This window comes from Poecilia reticulata, chromosome 7 (genome assembly GCF_904066995.2).
Source record: "Poecilia reticulata chromosome 7, P_reticulata-male-v2, whole genome shotgun sequence".
NCBI classification, from domain to species: domain Eukaryota; kingdom Metazoa; phylum Chordata; class Actinopteri; order Cyprinodontiformes; family Poeciliidae; genus Poecilia; species Poecilia reticulata.
In genome coordinates, this window is record NC_088836.1 from 5779729 (window position 1) to 5801513 (window position 21785).

The 21785-nt window shown below is 39.8% G+C and overlaps 1 protein-coding gene across 2 annotated transcripts in view; it reads right to left on the reverse strand.

The window, feature by feature from the left end:
* Positions 1-2741: 2741 nt before the first annotated feature.
* The window catches only part of plagl2 (pleiomorphic adenoma gene-like 2), a 59609-nt gene continuing 40565 nt past the window's right edge, over positions 2742-21785 (reverse strand). Inside the window, exons 2-4 of one of the 2 annotated variants that reach the window (XM_008412852.3) lie at positions 11458-11571; positions 10865-11314; positions 2742-10316 (exon numbers count right to left, since the gene is read on the reverse strand). In XM_008412852.3, coding sequence (XP_008411074.1) covers positions 8834-10316; positions 10865-11187 — 1806 coding nt within the window. In that variant the 5' untranslated portion in view covers positions 11188-11314; positions 11458-11571 and the 3' untranslated portion in view covers positions 2742-8833. Of the gene's footprint in view, positions 10317-10864; positions 11315-11420; positions 11572-21785 lie in introns of both variants that reach the window. The other variant, XM_008412851.3, reaches the window with a different exon arrangement.

A 21785-nucleotide genomic window follows, 5' to 3' on the forward strand; every position in this document is an offset into this window, starting at 1 on the left:
TAAATGTGCATGAAAAATATAAACAATGTAAATTATAAATATTAATTATATAAAAAAAATGTATGAAGCCCAACTTAAAATATTAAAGTTGCTGTCAAACTTATGACCACATCCTGGCATACTTAATGTAAACATCGTTTACATGGATGCATGTAAACAATGTTTACATTCATCCAATTGTTAAGACATGGCTAAGACATACATTTAGGCACATCAAAGGCTTCCGGTCAATTGACGTTTTTACCACATCGTAGATACAGACGATCAAAACGAGGTTCTGGACACTGCAGAAGGACCTCTAAAGCCCTTTCTCCATTGTCAAGTCTCTCTCTATAGGTGGTTAATATCTATTTCGGTTCTTGCCAAGCTGGGAGTGTCGCCACTGGCAGTGATCTGGACAGGAACAGGTGGGCAGCTGTGAGCACACAGGAGTTGTGGTTGATGCTCCGATTACGACAATGGATTGTGAACCATTGGGCGGCCAGATTCTCCAAAATCTCTTGGTATGTTTGTCTGTTGCGGGTTGCTCCTTCCAGTTGACGATGTATGCACTCCTCTGCCACAATTGATAAAAAAAGATTGGCTCTCAAGGTTTGAACATGGAACAACTGATTTTCAGCTCCAACCCGCTTCTCAGATTGGTGGTTGAAATGTTATCAGAGGTGTTTGAAACATCCAGCGACTTAAATCCACAGTCCGATCGGTCTACTGCCAATCAAATCATTTGCATGCAAAATCTGGCTTGGCCCAGATTGCACCACCCCTGTGTTGGTTTCAAAAAACAGGGAGGACTCGACCACGACCTGCAAATGGAAATGAATCTGGCTGTGGCTGACTGGGGAACAACTGGTTAAAGCCACATGAGTGGGCGTAGAGGAGAGTCTTAGAAGCTGAGTCATCCTGTAGAGGCTCAGTAGATCTGCTGCTTCCACATCGAGAGGAATGTCTGGTTAGGATGACTTCTGGATGCCTCAGTAGAGAGGTGTTCCGTGCACATCACCGGATTGAGGTGGGTTCCTCTGAGATACAGGACACACTGGAGGGATTCTGATTCTTGGGAACGCCTTGGGATTCTCCCAGAGGATTTGGAACAAGGGGTTGGAGAGAGGGAAGTCTGAGAGGCCCTGCTTAGGCTGCCGCCCCTGTAACCTGACCCTGGATTAAGAATAGATAGATGAACATTTAGTCATAATTGAAGAATGTGTGCACCTGTTCCACCTTGCTAGAGCCAGTTTGAACCCCTTTTTTTCTTCAGCACTCCCTGAATTGTACAGCTTTTTTCAAGAACACTCAAGACACTTTACAATCAATCCGATTCACTCACATGATGGCAAACTACTGGATTGTAGCCACAGCTGCCCCGGACGGGGGCCGGGGGTCCGGGGCAGCTGTGTGGGAAAAACCCATGTAGTTTTAAAAACAACCTTTTTAAAGTCATTGGCCACTAAATGGAAACCGAATTGAATCATGACATTTCTGAATATTTTCTGTTGTCTGTTAACCCGACTACAGAGCAAACTGTTATTTTGGCGACTTCCTACAAAGAAAAGAGGCTTATTCTGTCTTACCATCACAAAGGTAAAACCAAACACCACTAGGAGTCTCCCCCTGACTCAAGCTGCACCACCCCTAGTTTCCACAATAAACACAGGGCTGCAGATAGGGTATGAAACCACTGGTTTGTCTTTTAATTATTTCAACATAACACATGAGAAGTCAAAGATACACTGTACTGTACAATAAGTCAATATTTCTGCTGTTGTGTTCATCTCTTTGGATCAACCAATATACATCTGTCACTAAGAAATTGCAGCAACTGATTACATGAGATATGTTAAAAAGGAAGACTCCTGATGTGGATCCTTGAACTCTCCCTGTAGTCGATAAGCTCCATGCTATATAACATAGTGTGAGAGAATGCAAGTAGCTTGTTATTGTTCACCTTTTTTTAGTTTATTCCAAAAGGTGGCTGTAGTTGCTTGTAAAAAAATAAAAACGGGCTATGTCACCTAACAAGATACACAAAGAGGATGGAATGCACGACTTACATTTTAGCTAAAAAAAATACATAAATCTACATGTGGATGCTGTCTGCAGCAGACATTACCCAGGTTCGTACTAAAGCAGAAAACAATAGAGGGAGAGAGAGGAACAAGAATCGTTCAAATCAAATCAGCAATTTCTCAGGTTTACAATGATGGAAATAATTCCCTTAAAATGTCTGCACCGCACCTACCAGTAAAAAAGGAAAGAGAGAGAGGATAAGTGCATCCCTAGTAGGTGCAGGCTGAGGTATTGGAGCTGCAGCCAAGCGGATGACCAGCGCAGCATCTCTGTCAGAGCGTCGGTGCTTCAGAAGTGTCTGTGTCTCAGCGCTTTGTTCAACACAAGCTACGGAAGCCGCACACTGGAAAAATTGTGGAAAATTTAGGAAACCCCCCCCCACCCCCCATCCAAAAAAACGACACTACAGCCGTCCAAAATGATCGTTTTCCCTCCCAAAGGCCTAAATCATAAATTCTCACAATTTCTACCTACTGAATAGGTAAACATCCTATATACATTATTATTATTTTTCCACATAATTATTTCTGTAACATTACCAAATTTACTAATATTAAACTCCTCTTAATTTCCTCAATATGGGTTCTTTTTCCACTTCCTGAACTGATAAGTAGTCGTGATCACATTGAAAGGCAGTGGCCTCCTGCAAATAATTTTAATTTTAACCATCAGCGTAATCAGCCATAAACCAATTAGACAATATGTGTATCCATAAAACTTTTTTATGACCTCAAGCAAATTTGTAAGCCTTCATGCCAACCATTCTGTCGCGTTGACAAGATGCTTCACCAAAAATGAGGGATGGGCGACAAATTTATCACGATATCGTGTGACAATAATAACAATAACAATAAAAAACTGTTTTAGCCTTTTATTGGGTAGCTGAGGTAACCCAGCTACCCAATAAATGGTGACAACGACAAACCAAAATTCTTATAAGAAAATTTTGATGATAAATGATACACTAAATACCCAGCCCTAGTGGATATTTTCCATATTTATGTATGGCATAATTTCAATAATGATAAAAATGACTGATGTCATTTTAATGAATTAAAAGTGCAATGTATCAGATTATTACTTTTTCTGTTGTTGCATCTGAAGCTCTTTTCCCCTCCTACCCTCCAAACATGTCTGGATTTTTAACGTTCTTTCTTATTTTTTTAGTTTCAGCTCCTACATATTTTTTTCTCTTTTCCATAGTAGATTTAGATAAATTCTCAAAATCTTGTCAATAAACATCAATGTCATATCAGATTCAAACCCACTGATAATTACAAGTTTGTGAGTGAAGCTGCAGCTGAAAGCTGTTCTTCAACATGACTTTTTAACAAGTTGTACTATTTGGAAAAAAAAAAAAAAAAGAAATTCACGGCTCTGTGATCAAGACCATAAGTGCTTCATAACAGGGAGGACTCTGACTTTTCCAGCTATGCTGTGAAAACGGCCAGTAGAAACCAGTTTGACTAAATCCATTTGTAGACAGAAAAATAAATAAATAAAGGAGCAAATTCTCACTAAAATAGAAACTAAAATTGCCAGATTCATCTCAGAAGTTTTCTCGGAAAAAACCATTTCTGAGTTTGAAAAACCAAAACCTCTACAGAAAAAAACTCAGAAATGTTGACATAGAAACTTTCTAAAAAATTTCCAAAAGTCAAAAAATTACAATTTTGGAAACTCAGAAATTTCCAAATTTTGTCTGGAAAAAAACATTCCGAGACGGATCTCAATATTTTGGAGTTTTCTCTAGCACATTTTCGATGCGTCAAGCTGCAGCAGAGACGTCTGAGTTTTTGCTGCAGCGGGCTCCGCGCGCTGTGATTGGCTGTGGGTCTGGACGCTCTGCTGACAACAGCTCTGTTCACCATCGCCTCTGACGAACAGACATGCTGCTGCTGCCGGTTTCTTCTAATGCTTGGCTGCAGTTTGACTAGATACACTTTTGAAAAAGGGAAAGGTGAAGCTGGATAAGTCAAAAACAACAAGGGAACAAGGAGAAAGGGAGCGGGGAGTTCTTCTGTAGAAGGATATTAGTGAAAGTATATCAAAAATACTGTTATTCTTTTGGAGAAGAGAAATACACAAATCCTGATAAAGTTTAAACATCAAGCTAATGGCACATACATATACAGGATCAATACAAAATTAAAAACATATGAACATATAAGCTGAAACTTTAAAAGATTTTTAAAGTTGAAAGTGCTAGAATTCAGATTAGCTCACAGAAACCCAGGGAGGACAAACTTAATGCACACTGAAAGCTTTTTTTTTCCTTCTTTCCTTTCATTTAGGGACAAAATGAGAAATTTGTTCCAAAAATATAAATGCTCAATGGGACTGCTACAAATTTGGCTTAAACCAGAAGAGTTTTTCTTTAAAAAGTCTTAAAACTCTTACAAAGAAAAAATAAAAATCTAATTTTAATCTTCGGTTTACGATAGAAATTCTACGGAAGGTGCCGACAGCTAATCATATAGGGTCACTAGGAAGTTTGATCATAAAAAAATAATGATTTAATCTCATAACTTGGGTAATTTTACATTGATATCGGAATAAAAAAAAGTGTAACTTTGACGACAACGTGAAGCTGCGTAGTTTTAAACCTTTAGACACCATCAGAATGATCCAATACTATCAACTGTGCTTTTCCAATGCACCGGGCCGTCAGCGGCCCACTGACAGGGTTCCTTTTCCTACAGCATAAAAAAAAAAAAAAAAAGTGAATATTTCTTAATAAGCTATTGTGCAAAGATGTAGTTTCTTCTCCCAAGGTTTTGGTAAGAAAATAAACAAATAAAAATGAGGTGATGTGTTGTGTTGTTTTTTTTTTCGAGGTCCTGTTTTATACAAACAGAAAATAATATATCATGAAAAAAAAAAAAAATCAAATACATAACTATAAGTAATTTCCCCTCAAGTTGTACAGTCAGTCTCTTAGCACCTTCCTGTTGCTTTGAATGTCAAAGCCCAGGCGGTTCGATGACTGAGTTCTCCTGGAGTCGCCGTGTTTTCAGACCCTTTTACTCTACAAAGCAGCTAAAAAATAAAAAAAATAAAAAAGAGGAGGAGGAGGAGAGGAGTAACGAAGTGGTGGGGTTGATGAACACTTTGTTGGTTTGGCTCACTGTCTGTGTTTCAGGAAAAAAAAAAACATTTAGCTTTCAAAATGTTCTAGTGGTCTACAGTTGTCATACATCACCAACCGTGGCTAAAGCAGCATTAAGAGATTTAGCTTCAATGCTTATGTGCTGTGGTTTTGGATCATGTTGTTTGTTTTGTCCAGATAGGGCTCACCTGATGCACAGACATTACTAAACATAAAGAGAGTTGGTGTAAAATTGCAACAATATTTATGGATGAAATAAGATGTTAAGGAGTGAGACGAACATTCAGATTTGTCTGTCATTTCAGGAACAGAACCAAAAAAAAAAAAAAAAAAAGATAAGTTTTATTTCTATAAATGCGATGCAGTTCTCTATAATGTGGTCACTGTGAACAATGTGCTGCCTTTCTTTTAAAAATCATTTTTACCTCAATCTATTTTATCTGGAGTCTCACAAAGGCTTACTTTGGAAAATTAGACGCAACTCTTTACATACCATCAAAAAAAAAAAAAAAAAAAAATTGTACATTAAGAAAATGTCCAGTTTGGAAACGAAAAGTTTTCTACTGGTGAAAGAGACCAAAAAATGAAATAATAAGAAAGTAAATAAAAAACTTTGCATGTTAATCAATCTAATACAAAGTTTATACGGGAGGGAAAAAAGAAATCTAATCAAAATACCTGTATAGTTATTAAAAAAAGATTATGTAAAGGAGAAATTGTATATGGATAGTAATAGTCTGGTACTATAAGGGAAAAAAAATCAATACTGGACATAATAAGCCTATATAAGTAGCAATAGGTCAGTATGCTAAGCAATAACTAAATACAGTAAGCAACAGCTGCTACAACAAGAGAAATGTCAATAGCATGCTATACTGTTAAAAATCAAAAGATGAAACAGACTGTTAAGTGAACATTTAGAAGGAATTTAAACTTACTATGAGATTTTTATTTGTTTTTTCAAAACATCTCAAGCCAAGGAGCCACAGTGACCACACTAAGAGATTTACAACAGACGGAACTAAATCTGAAAAGATTTTTTTAAATTGGATTTTCAGGCTTTAAGTTAACTTTGGACTAAGGTTTTTTAAAGGCTCTTGGTTTAAGGTTAGAACTCCAAGGCCTGCAGTTTGAAATCCACGTAAGCATCCCTACAACACAATCTATAGCTAGCTCAAATACTAGCTGACAACTAAACCACTAGCAGCCTCCTACAAATAATTCCCATCCAAAGTTTGGATTCTTCTTCTCCGACTCAAGTACAACAAGCAACGGTCGGACACGACAGAGAAAGCTTGAGGGACAAAGAAAATACTTCATCTTTTTCTTACTCAAAAAAAAAAAAAAAAAATGCAAGATACAAACAAAAGTAAACCTGCAAAACATTGAAAACATTGTCACTTAGTTTTAATACATCTACCTAAAATACACATTAAAAGCAATTTTGATATTAATTTTTGAGATATTTCGTACACTGCAATAACATTCTTTAAAACATTTTTACTTATCGGCAGCTAATTTCCTTTGTTCTTTTTATCCATTCACATATCTCAGGGTTCATCATTCACCTTGATGATGCATCTTTTTAAAAGACTGCCTAAAAGATGAGTTTGGAGTATTTAAGGAAAAAAATAGACATACGTATCTTAAGAAAAGATATGTAAGGCAGCCAAGAGAATGCGTCAACAAAAAAAACGATAACGGAAACTTTTCAAGGCAACTCCGAGGAGGAAGAAGGAAAGAGAGTCCTACGCACCAGAGTTTTCCCTCCCTGTATGGATTCTCTCTGCCAGCCCCGGCTCTGGAGTCTCACAGCTCATTTCCGTCTCAAACACAGAGCAGATGTTTTCTACCTGTGTGCCGTTGGTGGTATCCAAATTCAGGGACTGCGTCCACCGAAAGTCTACCGGTCGACGTAAACTGGGTCCTCCGTTTACCGGGAAAGTAAATGGCGGCTGTGGAGCTGGATGCTCTGGCCTTCAGACTGATCTCTGCCCGTTCCTTTGTGTATGTCATGTCACATAGGAACAGTGACAGCACTAAACAAACTAGTAAAAATGAATCTTGCATTTTTATTAACTCTTTATCTTTGTCCTGAATTAAATCATTGAATTAATTAAATGCATGTATTTTTCACCAAAAAATATTCAAAACAACGCAAATAACAAAAGCTTAACAATACGACCACCTTAGGCTTTTAAATTTTCTACCGCCAGTTTTCTATGAAACTGTATTCCTCCCCCACTCTCATTTCCTGTTTCGTCCACCATTGTTAGAACAAAAAATTTCCCGTTCGACACGCAATGAATCTTGGGATTGGGTGGGCTGCGAAGGATTCGCTAGGCCCGTCCTTCAAATCTGGAGACTTTGAGTTTGGACAGTCTTCGTCACATCTTTCAGATGAAATCGGTCTTTAAGTTCGGCCTTTGACGGACGTAGCCCCTGAATTTGGACACACACATTGTGTGATTCGTCAGAGACATGAATATGGCGCCGTTAATGCAGAAAAGCTGTCATTCCAGCTTGGAAATTATGCAATTGAGATTTTCACAAACTATAAATCTGATTTGGTAAGAACTAACATTGTTCTGCTTCTTGATTCTTGTGGGGTCAGCACAGACCTTAGAAATAGAGTGCATGAAAAATCTGCTCTCCTGGTTTAAGGTTTACGCAGTTTTGTAAACCGTACATGTCAACTTCTGAATAAGTGGAGTTTCACAGAGCTCGTCGTATTTGTTTTCTAGCCGGCACAAAGAGGCTTTCGTACGAAAGTACGAGGGAGGAGACGAGAATCGAAGTGCCTTTTGTTCAACAAAAAAGTGCTTTTCTTGAGAAACGACAACAAAATAAGTTGTGGTAAAGCTCATTATTTTTTACGTATTTCTTTCGTGTTTTGCTCCTAAATCAGACTAATTCTCGTGTCACTTTTGTGTTATTTGAAGAGCACTTTTTTTGGAGGTTGGGCTTGTTTTGTGGGTCTGGCCAAGTCACCTCATGGAAGAAACTACCGTTCATCTCTTTCCCCCACTGAGCTCTCTCCTCTCCGAATTAATCAAGATGATTCATGGTATTAGCATGGGTGGTTCAAAACTCAACATATGAAACATCCTACCATGTTCTTACATTTGGGGGGGGAAAAACAATAAAGTAAAAACAAAATTTCCACTTCAAACTATATTTTTCTGGGTCACAACAAGACAGATAATCTCCACTAAAAATTATCTTAGTTTTTTTTTTTCTTTTTATATTATTACTTTAAGTATGCAGTACCACGCCTTTAGGCCTACTGATCCTGCCCTCTATTCTACTAAAAAGGGGGAAGATAAAAGGGGACGTAAATGAAAAAAAAAAAAAAAACACGGGTTAATACATTGTTATATCTATAGGATAAGGGGAAAAAAGCCCAAATAAAAGCTGCTTCAACTTCTTTTCTTATATTTTCCTTTTTGCTCAAAGGGGTTTCAACTTCCTTTTAAGGCTCAATCAAAAGCTTGTGTGCGCACTTTCATTTAAGGCTTCTAAGTGTTCATTTACGTATTTATTTTTAAACTTAGTTCTCCAACTTTTCCATCAGGCCTTAAACATAGTGATCTGAAATATCCAAGCTGAGCTGGTGCTGGTGTGGAGGAGGCCACCTTGGCAGGGAAGAGGCTGCCTCTGTCACTGAAAGGCCTGGTGAAAGCGAGGCAACGTGGTGTTACTAAGGCTGGAGCTGAACACTGGTGGAAGGGGGTGCAGGGATCCAAGGCCTAGACCCCCGCTGGAGCTCTGCTGCTCCTGAGGTTGCGGTTGCAAAGAGGTAAGAGGTGCCGTGGCGACGGCGGCTGCTGCCGCGGCGACTGCAGCGGCATGGGGCTCGGCAGCGTGCAGAGATGAAGAGGAAGAGGAAGAAGTGGAGGAGGTCACAGATGAGGTGTACCCCATAACCAGTCCTCCTGTGCTCATGGGAGCACTGTAAGGAGGAAGGTTTAGGGGCAGGAAACCCAGCAGGTGGGAAAAATCCATGTTAGCAGCACACAGAGACTCAGCGATCACTGCAGGGCTCTTGGACAGGAGGGGATCCCCGCAAAGGTCATCGGCCAAGCCTGAAGTGGGCTCCAATCCGTCCTTAGGGGGTGAGGCAGCAGCATGGGGCTCTGCAGAGGGAACCGGGCCTGGTAGACCACTCTGCAGATCCATGAGAAAACTCTCCATCTCTACTTTCAAGGGCTTGTCCAGCAGGTATGAGGTAGATCCCAGCTGGTATTTGGGTGCTGGCTGGGGCTGGTGCTGCTGCTGGGGAGCCGCAGGCTGATGGTGCGGGGGCGTTGGAGGGGAATGGTGATGATGGTGATGGTGGTGGTGGTGGTGGTGGTGATGGGAGTGTGGATGAATAGATGCAGTGGATTCCATATGACAGCCCATGCCCATAGCTGCAGACAAGGAATTGGGCATTAGGGAAGGATGTGGAGGACCCACACCAGAATTAGACATGGCCTGGAGATGGTGAGGGTTATACATGCTCATGGGAAAGGGTGCCCCGCTGGGGAATGACTTTCCCATCATGGGGTCTTTGTTGGGCCCCATGCCGCACATCATGGGGCTGAGTTCCTCCTTTACTGAGCACGGTGGAGATCCTGTCGTCAACAGGCCTAGCATATCCGGAGGCTCCGTCTTAATCTTCAGCAGCTCCTGTGAGTGGCTCTTCTTCACATGCCGTGTCAGATGGTCTTTCCTACCAAAGCGCTGGGCACAGTACTGGCACAGAAAGTCTTTTCGCCCTGTGTGGACCACCATGTGCCGTCTCACATCTTTCCGTGTGTAGAAACGTCGGTCACAATGGTCGCAGGGGTGTTTTTTCTCCTTGGCACCACCGGAAGACTTCCCCGAGTGGCTCTTGAGATGCTCCAGGAGAACAGGTGTGCTTTCGTAACTCTGCATGCACACTTTGCAGGTTAAATCCCCCGCAGTAGCAGAGTGCATGGCCACATGGCGCTTGTATCCCAGCTTGGTATTGTAGTGCTTCCCACACTCATCACACTTGAAGGCCTCTTTGTTGGGGTCATGGGTCTGCAGGTGGTTCTTCAGGTGGTCTTTGCGGTGGAACATTTTTTCACAGAACGAACACTGATGGGTCTTCTGCGGAGAGTGTGTGGCCATATGCCTGCAAATAATGACACAATGCAAAAGTGGTGTAGAAAACATAGATCTCGTGTCTCAGCATCATGCATTCTCCAGATAAAGAAAACTGCTTCTTACAGAACTTAAAAACTCAAGTCAAAATAACTTTTTTTGGAACAGTTTTGGAGTTTCGCCAAGAAATGGTTGAGAATTATGATTTATTTATATCTTGATTTAAATGTTCACTGCTAACTTTGAAAACATTTAGCTTAATGGCTATGTTTCATCATCAGAATCATATGATTTCACTGAATTAGGTGACTTTTACTGTCTTTTATTTTATGTTGTCAGGGTAAAAAGGCATGCAACAATTTTTAATTTGAAACATTTTTGAAAACTATTTCATATCACATAAAATCCCAATAAAACTCATTGACGTTTGGGGCTGTAACGGGACAAACTGTGACAATGTTTGATTGGCCAGAATACTCCACGGTAGACATTTCCCATGTAGTAGTTCAAGCGACGACATATAAACATAAAAGTTTAAATTAAGCCTCAAATTGCAGATGGAGGAAATGTGACTGATACCTGAAGAGTTTGTACTTGGAGCTGAAGGCCTTGGGACAGTGTGGCTGTGAGCAGTGGAAAGGCTTCTCTCCGGTGTGACTCGAAGTGTGGAGCCGGAGCTTCTCCTGTGTTACAAACAGGGCCCCGCACACCAGACACTCGTTCCCACTCGCTCTCCCTACTTTCTCTCCTTCCTCTTCCCTCTCTTTCCCCCGATCTCGCTCTCTCTCCGTCCGTGGCAGCGGGGCGGCGCTCCCAAACAGCTTGGCGGCAGTGCGTCGTCCCTCTTCCTCCGGCGTCAGTGCGGTAATACAGTGTGAGGCATCGGCGGCAGCAGCTGCCATGGCAGCCCTAGAATGCCGCTGCCATGAACGTCACGTGCGGTTCCCCTGCCTCGCAGGCTCAACGTTGGAAGGTGTTGGGGAGAAGCGAAAGGTGATCTGCGGCTCAAAGGTTGCGTCTGGTTTCTAGCTGGAATATTCCGGTCAAACAAAGTCGGTTGTGAGACAAAAATGATTTAAAAGTCAAAATGATTTGAGGTCAAATTTACAATCTTTGAAATGAAACCAAACTGTACCGGCTGGTTAGAATCCTTCCGTCTGTGAACTTCCCACCTTATATCTCCACCTTGGTTACTCCTCCTCTCGTTTGGCTTCTCTACCCCTCACCCAGTGCCAACAGCTATGGCTGGCGGTGAGTGGGAAATACTGCTCTGCATCTTTACTGTCCTGTCAAAAGAGAAAGAAAAACAAACAACGCAAAGATAAGTGGATAATATTTGCCCCAGTAACACAAACTGCAATAAAACGCATCTCATCACACTCACACACACACACACACATTTGAACAATGTCTAAATGTTCAAATGTGTGCGTGTGTACTTGTATAGTACATTCAGCAACATGATGATTCAATGCTTTACAAGATGAAAACATAAAACCTTACATTGCTGTGACTAAATAAAGGATAGCAATGAAAAGTTAGAAGAAAAGTTCCTCTTCATGATGTACCAGTTGTTATGAACAACTCTAAACAAATGGGTTTTTAAGACTTGATCTAAAGGAAGTTTTGCAGTTTTCTGGAAGATTATTCCGTAATGTATTTTGGTGTTAAGCCAGTCAGTGATTTCTAAACTAACAAAAGTATTTTAAAGTCTATTCTCTGAGCTACAAGGCACCAGTGGAGGACCTTAGAAGTGGGGTGATGTGGTTTGGTGATGAGAGCAGCGGCATTCTGGATCAGCTGCAGCTGTCTGACTTTTTTTTAGGCAAACCTGTGAAGACACTGTTGCAGTAATCAATGGGACTAAAGATAAACGTGTCGTTGAGTTTCTATAGAGCTTTATGAGACATTAGTCGTCTAATCTTGGATATATTCTTCAGGTGACAGAAGGATAACTTTGTAAATGTCTTTATGTGGTTCAGAAGGTTCAGGTCAGAGTCCATCACTATACCCAGATTTCAGGTATGATCACTAGTTTCTATCTGTAATAACTGAGAGCTGGCTCTAGATGGTTCCCTTTTATTTGTCAGAATTTGAGCTTGCGAGTCCCCAAGATGGAACCTTGGGGTTCATATGAATGAATCAAAAAAATGTTATTGCTGTTGCAGAGTGTAAATAAGTTATAATAAATACTCATAAAACCCCGTTTCTCCTCCACCTCAGAGATATACTGTCAGTACTGGATCATCTTACGAGACAACTGACATGTTTCTCTTATGTAAACAAGCTGCAACTTGTTTCTGGTTATATAGAAAAAAACAGTAGGCTACACAGATCAAATGATTGACAGCACTTTAGATAAAAATGTGTGTTGTTTCCAAGAATCCCTACACATACACACACACACACACACACACACACACACACACACACACAAAACTTGTGCATTGATACTATTGCAGAAATATCATAACTGGAAAAAAGGCTGAAACAAATTAAGAATTAAGATTCACAAGCTGATGCTTCCTGGAATGCTTGCATGACTTACTGACTTTTTTGTGGGCCATACAGATCTTTTATTCAAATAAAAGTAAAGACAAAATCTACAGGCCTAAATCAGAATCACTACAGATTTAATCTTGCACAGCCTTAACACAGAAATCCGACCAATTGGGAATGGGGGAATGTAGTGAAATTAAACTTTTAGTCACCATACGACCAGAATACCATAGCCCGCCCCGGCCTGCCCAAAGAAAATCATCTGCAAGTTCAATTTTTGCAACAGGTTGCCTTTATGGCCACTAGAGGGAGCTGCACTGCAAATCTGACCGACATGAAAGCAAGTTAAAGAAATCGTTCTCGGTCTTCAGAGGAAACATTTGTTAAGATCAAGTGCAAACACTGAGTCCCATCCCTCATCATGTGTGTCTGCAGATGACAGAACAGAGCAAAAAGCATTATGTGTGTGTGTGTGTGTGTGTGTGTTTACATGTATGTACTTGTTATGAAACAGGATAAGGCTGCTGTAATTCTTGGGAAGACAGAAACACACACAACCACTTCCAGGCAAGGTGTTTAGGCGTGTGTAACATCCTTAACTCACAAAATTCTTGACAACAGCAAGAACAGTTTTTAAGACAGAATAAGTTATATTAGTTGCTGAAGGAGCAAATGATCTCCCTTTCTTTGTGTCCCTCCTGCTGTCCCCTTTCTTTCCCCTTCACTAACCTGCTTGACCCCTCCCATTTGAACCAGCAGCTAAGTTCCACAGGGAGAGGACACAACGCTGATCCCCAATGTCAGCCACTCTTTGAGCATCTGTCACGTAAACATGTACGGTACATGCAAGATGAGCAAGTAAAATTTAAAATTTTACATTTTCTCCTCTGTGTGAAAGGTCATTGGATTCTGGAAGACAGCAAATATTCTGGAATATAAAATACTTCTAATATTGTCCAACCACAGCTTATTGAATAAACGCAAATGCTTGATCGCCGTGTGTGTCTCTTTCCTTTACAAACTACATTTCCTTACATCTGGGCTGAATGTCTTACACACGTGCATCGCTGTGTCCATGTATGTATGCATGTTTACAGGAGTGGTTGAGAGGACGTGGCAGCAGCAGTGCGGAGTGGTGGTCATCACCCAGCAGGGAGGCTGCATAGGGATGACACCCGTCCCATTGAAGGCCCTCAGGGAGCCCTGCTCTATTGTAGAGGGGGCTACCCACATCAGACATTCCTGACCTGTACCATGTCGTGTCGCCCTCTCTCTCTTCACACATTACATACAGTGCATTCTGCCTACAGGCAGTGCTGCATTGTGTACGTAAAAAATACCAATTGGTTGTTTTTGGTCAGGAGCGGGGCTTTCCTTCAGAAGGCAATGGTAGCTCAGGGAGCAGGTGGAGAAACTGATCTATTCTAAGATTATCTGTCTTATGCCATACTGTCACAACATGGTGACAGTTTTAACAAATAGTCAAAAACATATTTTTTTATAAAAGTTACATACTGCAGCTTTAATAGCTAAATCAACAGAAAAATGCAAAATTAAAAATAAGTGAATTGTGAGATTTCAGATTGCTAGCCAACAGCAAAACCTGAGCCAGGAATGACAGTCGATCATGACAAAAAAAAAACAAAACAACTAAGCTGTTAATACTGAAAAAGTCAGTAAATAATTCAGATGAATTTTTTTTCTGTTCAGAAATGTATTTTATACTGTCTTAAATTTTGCGAATTAAAGTAAGGGAGCATGTCCAAATTCAGGGGATGCATTTTTCCAGGGTCTCATTTGAGGGCCGATTACGTCACAGCGATGGAACAAAGGCTGTTGAAGTTCAAAGGCTCCTCCAAATGCAACCCACAAATGCGTTGTCTTTTTCCCGCGTTTGAAGGACGAGTCTGGTGTGTCCTTCAAAGTCCACCCTATCCCAACAGACAGTTTTAAAAAGAAATATATTGTGTTGTTGGGCTTTTGTCATTTGCATATTTTTACTATGTGTGAACTATTTTTAGATCACACTGAAGATAGTTCTTTAAAATTTATTTATTTTTTTTCTTAAAGCAGCAACTTAATGAGAGTGAATCATGCAGGTCACTTTGTTCAGCAGCATTTTGTCCTTTGCGGTTCTGACCATTTTGTGCCCAACGATTTCAAGTTTACATGAATTTGGACATTTAGCCACTTCGACAAAGAAATCTGGTGTTACGACTCCAGAACAGTAATATCTATCAGTATGAGATCCTTCCGTCTTTTTGGTTTGATCTGGGGAAATAATTTTCCAAATTTAATGAGGAAATCAGCCCAAATAAATGGAAAACAATGTGTAATAACTGATAATATCTGAAATCATGTGTGAGATTTCAGCATTTCTATAACAGAGTATTCCAATAATTCATAAAAAAAACATTTGCATACAAAGAAAAACATTATGAAAAGCAATTGTTAAAATACATCGATATGGAAACGAGGCAGAGCGGGACAAAATGGCAACATGAAGGTACGAACCAGGGGAGCAAATCTGCTCAGAAGCAAATTGATTCTGAGTTATCTAACGACACCTTGGCTCATGCTACAAACAGAAACACTGATGTGAAATATAGAGTTTAGTCTGTAAGTCTACAACTTGACTTCTAAATAAAGGCTACATAATGTGTCAACATCGCAACATTAATGAGTGAATTTATTACTTATGTAAAAAACATTTTGAAATGTGCTCATTTCCACTCGTAAAGAATACACACTTTGCATGAAATAAGATATGAAGGCTCCCTGCAGTAGCTAAAGACACCTGGCACAGGTAACAATGGCCTAGATGTTCCAGGTGACAGCAAGCACTGGATGCAATCATTTTGGATTTATTTACTGCAGTCAAAGGTAATGTTGTGGAGGACAGGCTGCTGGTTTTAGAACTTATTCCTTTAATCAACATTATCAGAATAAACATACAGAGATAAAAATGTGTCAAAAAGAAACATTTACAAAAAAAAAACTTTTTTAGTATTCAAGTTAACGATACAACTGCAAAAATTTTCAAGCGGCTGATGAAAACAAAAATGATTTATTTTCGAATATATTTTGGAATAAATCAGTTTAGTAGTCATAGTTACTCTCGTGACTCCCCATATACGACGTAAAAAGAAATACTTGATTCACCATAAATTCAGACTCTTTGATAAAGCAGCCACACATAAACATATATTTAATAGAAAAAAAGGACTCAGTGACTAATAATGCCTTATAATTTAGTTTTTCCACTAGTAAGTTATTTCATCTGGTTTTTAAGGGCAAACTCTGTGACAAACGTTATGCGCCTACAGGTCACACAGGCCTTCTAGCTTCCAGCAGCATGAACAGCACCCACAACAAACCAGCAAAAGAGTTAACGTAGTGTCACATAGTAACAAAAACATTGCTGCAGGATGGAAAACCAAAATGGCAGACGCCTCTACAACAAACACAAGGAGGAGCCTCTGCTTACTTTCCCTAATCAAAAATGTTGAAAGCAGAATTGAACCGCCACTTTCCAACCGCCTGGGTGTCTTTGGTTTCTGTCCTGGATGAAAGAGCTTCCACATTCCTTTCCTGCAGGGTCAGAGGTCAGCCTCTGCGCTGCCTGCCTGCCCGCCTGCCACGGCTCCCGCATGCTGAGTGACTGGTGTTAACCCCTTCGCTCCTGCATGAAGCGGTTCGACTTCTCTGTGTTAACGGCGGCATGGCCTCTGCAGAACCGCGCTCTGCAAATCAGGGTAAAGCCACTGCATGAGCTCCCTAACTGAACTATATGAACATGCTAAATATAGAAAGTGAGTTCAGCGTCCGGAGCTTAGGTGACAACAGGCGCACTAGTGAGGAGAGACGGAGTTGGGGGTGGGCGAAGTGCTGCACTGCACAAACATTTCAGCGAAAATATAGGAAATGATTAGAGGTGAATGAGGAAAGGCTCTGCAGAGCTTGAAAAACACCAGTTTTACAAGGTGGGTCATAAAAGTCAGGAAAACCCAAAATTTATAATAATGACATTTTTTTTAGCTACCTATGCTGTAAAACAAGCTGGTTGCCTATTTTAAAGTAAGTTACTTCCCAATACCTCCAGGTTGCACAGATTTCTAACTTGATGAATTTAAAAGTCTAGATTGGGGGATCGGCTGCATCATCAGCACTGTTTTCTATTTTCTAAATGTCATGGATACACGTTTCCTGCTACTCAGCAGCAAAAATACTAACCACTAAAAGTGATTAATTCTGAAACTTAGTCCATTTAATATGTCAAACAATAGTTTATGTGCTAAAATTGGCTGAAATGTTAAGGTTAGCTATAAAGCTATCAGTAGCATTCAATAGGAAGCTGACTAACATTGAATTATCAGATTCAGTATAAGTTTGAGTTTTATATAAAAATGAGCTACGGTGCCAATTTGAGCTAAAACTCCATTAGCATAAGGGCTTTCACTAGCATGTTTGACCAACAATAACATAATTCACATACTGTAATAGCATACAAGCAAAAATTAACAACAATGCTAAGGTTAGCTTAAATGGTACCATTGGCGACAGGAAATACTTCTTTTCATGTGTTCTTATTTATTTTAAGTTCATACTCGAGAAAAATAATCCACCATGGCAGAGAGTTTTCTGAAAGAAATAAGAGCAACTAGATGGACTAACTTTTCAAGAGATGGCTCGGGAAGCAGCAGACTAAGACGGAGGGTGTGGAACAGAGCAGTAAACAAGAGAGGGATAAAGCGATGATGAAAAAAAGAGAGGGAAAAGCAGAGTCATTTGCAGTTGTGGAGTCAGGGTGTTTGCACCAGTCAAGTGACTCTAGAGAGGGAGAAAGAGATGAGGACAGCCAAGGGGTGGGGGCAGCAGGTCACGCTTTACTGACCACATTGACCTGGATGAGAAGCAAGGAAGTTTACGGTTAGTGAGGGCAGCGGGGCCACCATCAGCTCACTCAGGGGAAAAAAGTTACAATTTACATTCCAAGGAGGTCTTTTTTCTTTTTTTTTTTTTTTTTTTTTAGCAAAACAGGTTGTGTATTTTGAATTCTGTCAGTTTGAAGTGTGGTTCAAATAACAAAGATGAAGAGAAAGATCGCATTTGGGTTGAAATGCTCTGAACATCACACAAAGCAGACGAGTAAAAGACAACTTCATGGTGCAACACTGTTCATTCCTATCAACAGGTATTCACACCAGAGAAAATAACACATGAGAACAGATTTAGCCAGATGACCTTAAAACACAGAACGTGCATCAAATCCCATACAAAGAACAGGATCAACAGAAAATCACACTAAACACGGAAAAAAGCACCATTATTTCTTAACATGTAAACATGATGAGATCCACATTTAGGATTTATAAAGTGGGATTAAAATATATTCCCAATGTTTCTGTTATATTTTATGACAACAACGGCAAACAAAAAAACAAAACAAAAAAATTACAAAATGTATATAAATCTATAACCACATTCAGTTGCAGCCTTACAATTCCAGATATTGCTTTTAAAATAAAACCTTTAAATAGGACTCACCATTTAAAGGAGTAGTGCACCAATAATCTGACGTAATCCAACTGTGCTGGTAAACAAAATGGCAAAATGATTGTGTAAATGAAGCCTTTATTTGTGAGCTACCTTTGCAAATGTCAGGAACTGCATTTCCATTGACTGTATAATTGCGCAAGTTGACATTTTAAAAGGAAATTTTCTTAATGGGAACACGGCAGTATCAAAAGTTTCTATTTTGTGATGAAAGGTTTTGGCACTGTGATGAGGTGGCTTTTATATTTTGCAAAACTGCAATGGAAACACTTGTGACGCATCACACAAGTCACATGATCAACAACCGCATGATACTACTGGTGCAAAACACAAAGAAGAAGAAGATGGGAAGTAGTTGGAAGATGATGGCACGGCATGTTTCTAATGACTTATAGCGTGAAAAAGCTTAATTTATTTTCTTATTTAATGAAGACACCGTAATTGTAAAATTGTGTTTTTCAAAATCAGCAAAAGATTGACAAAGAATTTGTAACGGAAACACAGCTAGTGACTGAATGTGTTTTCAGCCACTAAGGGGAGGATTAAATGTGAGAGGATGATAAATCACTCGATGGACCTCTGAATGTATCCTCATCCCTTCTCAGATGATGGTTACGTCTCTGGCTTCAAGCGCAGCTTTTAATATTTGAAGTTTGTACTTTGTTTCTGTCTCCCCAAACTGTCAATCACTATTGGTGTGGACATAAACTCAGCAAGATGTTGAAGTTATTGGTCAATGATAAGACTTCTGACATCAACAGCAGAACACCACAAAATGCTCAAATAAAGAAAATACGAAAGAAATTACGATGAACATTGAGAAATTACAGAAACTGTTTCCTATCTCACCGCTCACATAAAAATGGATACAGACTTTTATGTAGATGAGTGAATATATGATGAACTACAAATAAACGCAGCCTCAATGCTGCCCGAACCCATCATCTGTTTCAGCAAAGTCACCCCCTTTTCTCATTCTCCATCCTTCCTCTCCTCGGTTTCATTTCCTCTCCTGACCAAGGGACACGTATGGGGGAGGAGTGGCTTCGGATGGTGTAAGGACGGCAAGAGGAAGAGTCTCTGCCATGCCAAACGCTCACCCGTCCCGACAGTAACCACGGGCCACATCGGGGCCGGGATGTGGCCATAAACCCAGAAGCACTGGCCCGGTGTCCTGGCTAAAAATAGCTGCGGTTGGGATGGAGGAGGTGCAGGGCTCAACTGCCATCAAGAAACACCTTCACTGCAGCACCAGTGGTGGGGAAAAAAAAAGCTGACTTTCCTTTAACTGTCACTTAGTTTTCACAGGGGATGGACCTTGGTCTTTTTTTTTTTTTTAAGATTAGGAATGTAGTCTTCATTAGGTAGAGATTTGTTACAGGTGGTAGACGTTCTTAGTTGGTCAGTACCTCGAAGCTTCATATGTCTGGAAATACAGAGTGTAAATGTGCCTGAGCTCACTAAGAGATTTCTTTTGTTCAAAAAAATTATATATAAAGGTAATTTTTTCTAAAAAGTTGCAGAAGAACTTGTTTCAGAAGATGAACAAGTTCATTCTTAGAATTTTTTTTGTGTATTTCTAGGCTGCTGTAACCATTTTTCATTCGCCAAATTGATGAATTCGTCTTTTAATCGCTGTTTATCTATACAGATCAAATCCGATGTTAAACAACACTCAGCTTCCCTGACCAGGTCCAGTACTTTCTTCTTTCTACTTCCTCCTACTTTCTTCTTTGACTTTCTAAATCTCCAGCTCTAGCGAAGTTATGTTGGACAAATCAAAGAACAACTGTTAGAAGCCGAAGGTGGTGATGAGAAGGCATTAATTCATGTGAGCATTACCTTAGAATCAAGTTATTTTAAGAATACGTTATCAAAAAGAATATTTTTGAGAAGAAAAAAAAAATTTTTTCTTTTCTGTTTGCACCTATAAACAGAAAATTTAATATTAACGTGAAAACAGCTGCCGAACTTTACATTTTTAAAACCTTTGTGGTGTACACATGTCAATGAATACAATGATATAGTGAGATCCACAACGGAGAACAAAACAGCTGTTTTGTTTACCATTTTCCCCGAATCTCCTTCACTTTGAATTTATCTAAGCTTGAAGACAAATATAAAGTCAGATTAGCACAGAGATACAGTATTTGCTCTTTTCTGCTGGTTTTACAAACTTTGTCATTGACTGGTTGCCATTTAAAGCTGCAAATAAAATGTGACGGCCATGTTCCGTGATCAAACCCTTTTTTGCCGAGATGAAGGTAAAGGCAAAGGTAATTTTATTTATATAGCACATTTTCAGTAAGAAAGCAACACAAAGTGCTTTGCAGAAATTAAAAGGAAACACAAACAAAGTAACAAACCAAACGAAAAGAGAAAAAGAATCTAATGTTGATCTAAAGTATGTAAACTAGTTGCTCCTGTTCAGGGTTGCTAAGTATCCTCTGGGCTAATTCCATTTCTGGGTTGGAAGAACAGGAGTCTAAAAAGTCTAGATCCATAAGTGTCATGTGGGCTTGACTCACAGAGGACATAATTTGCTGATAATGAAGGCATTATAAGTAAGTTATTGGTAAAAAAAATAATTCAGTCACTTATAAAATGCTGACACTAAAACGCAACAAAAATAATTTGTTCACTGAATGAATCAATCACTTTGAGGGAGATATTGTGGCATCACTCTGATTGTGGAAAACCTGACTGGTTTGTTTGCGTTTAATCACTTCTTTATTTTTATCGAAACCAATTAAGAACCAGTTGGAGCACCAGCCTAACCAGTTTCGGTGGAGAAATTCTACCCCACTTTTTCAAACCATACAAATACACAAATATGGACTGATTACAAGGTATCAGACAGACATATATTTGTATGTTTGTGTCTGTGAGCATCAGTGTTTTATTAGTGTTGGGTTGGGGTTAGCCGGGTCGTTGAAGTCGACACCAAGCCCACCCTACTTATCTGACACTGGTAATGTTTCTGTTAGTGACACCGCAGATCACACACTTGGACATGTACACACGCACACACACTGGAAGAAGACACACACACACACTCAGTTTTACCAACTTAAAACAGACAGAGGAAGCCATGTCTGGCTTAAAGCAAAACTCTACATCAGAGCATATGTTGGTGTTTCCGTCTGACTCAAAGACATCTCTGATCAAAAAGAGATTTTAGGTGGTTCTGGCTGATCTTGTCAGTTTATTGAATATCTGTCTGATTTAAAAATATTTTATCACAAAATGATAAGGAGACAGTAAGCCAATTTGTTTACCTACACCAGAAGTGTTCAAACTTTTGACACGTGGACAAACGTAGTATTTACGGGCCATTATTTAAACACTCATTTGATTGCGGCTTACATTTTAACAGGAACTACCCAGCTCTACCTGAGAGTACAATGAAGGAATGTGAGAAAAGGACAAACCTTGCTAAACTGAA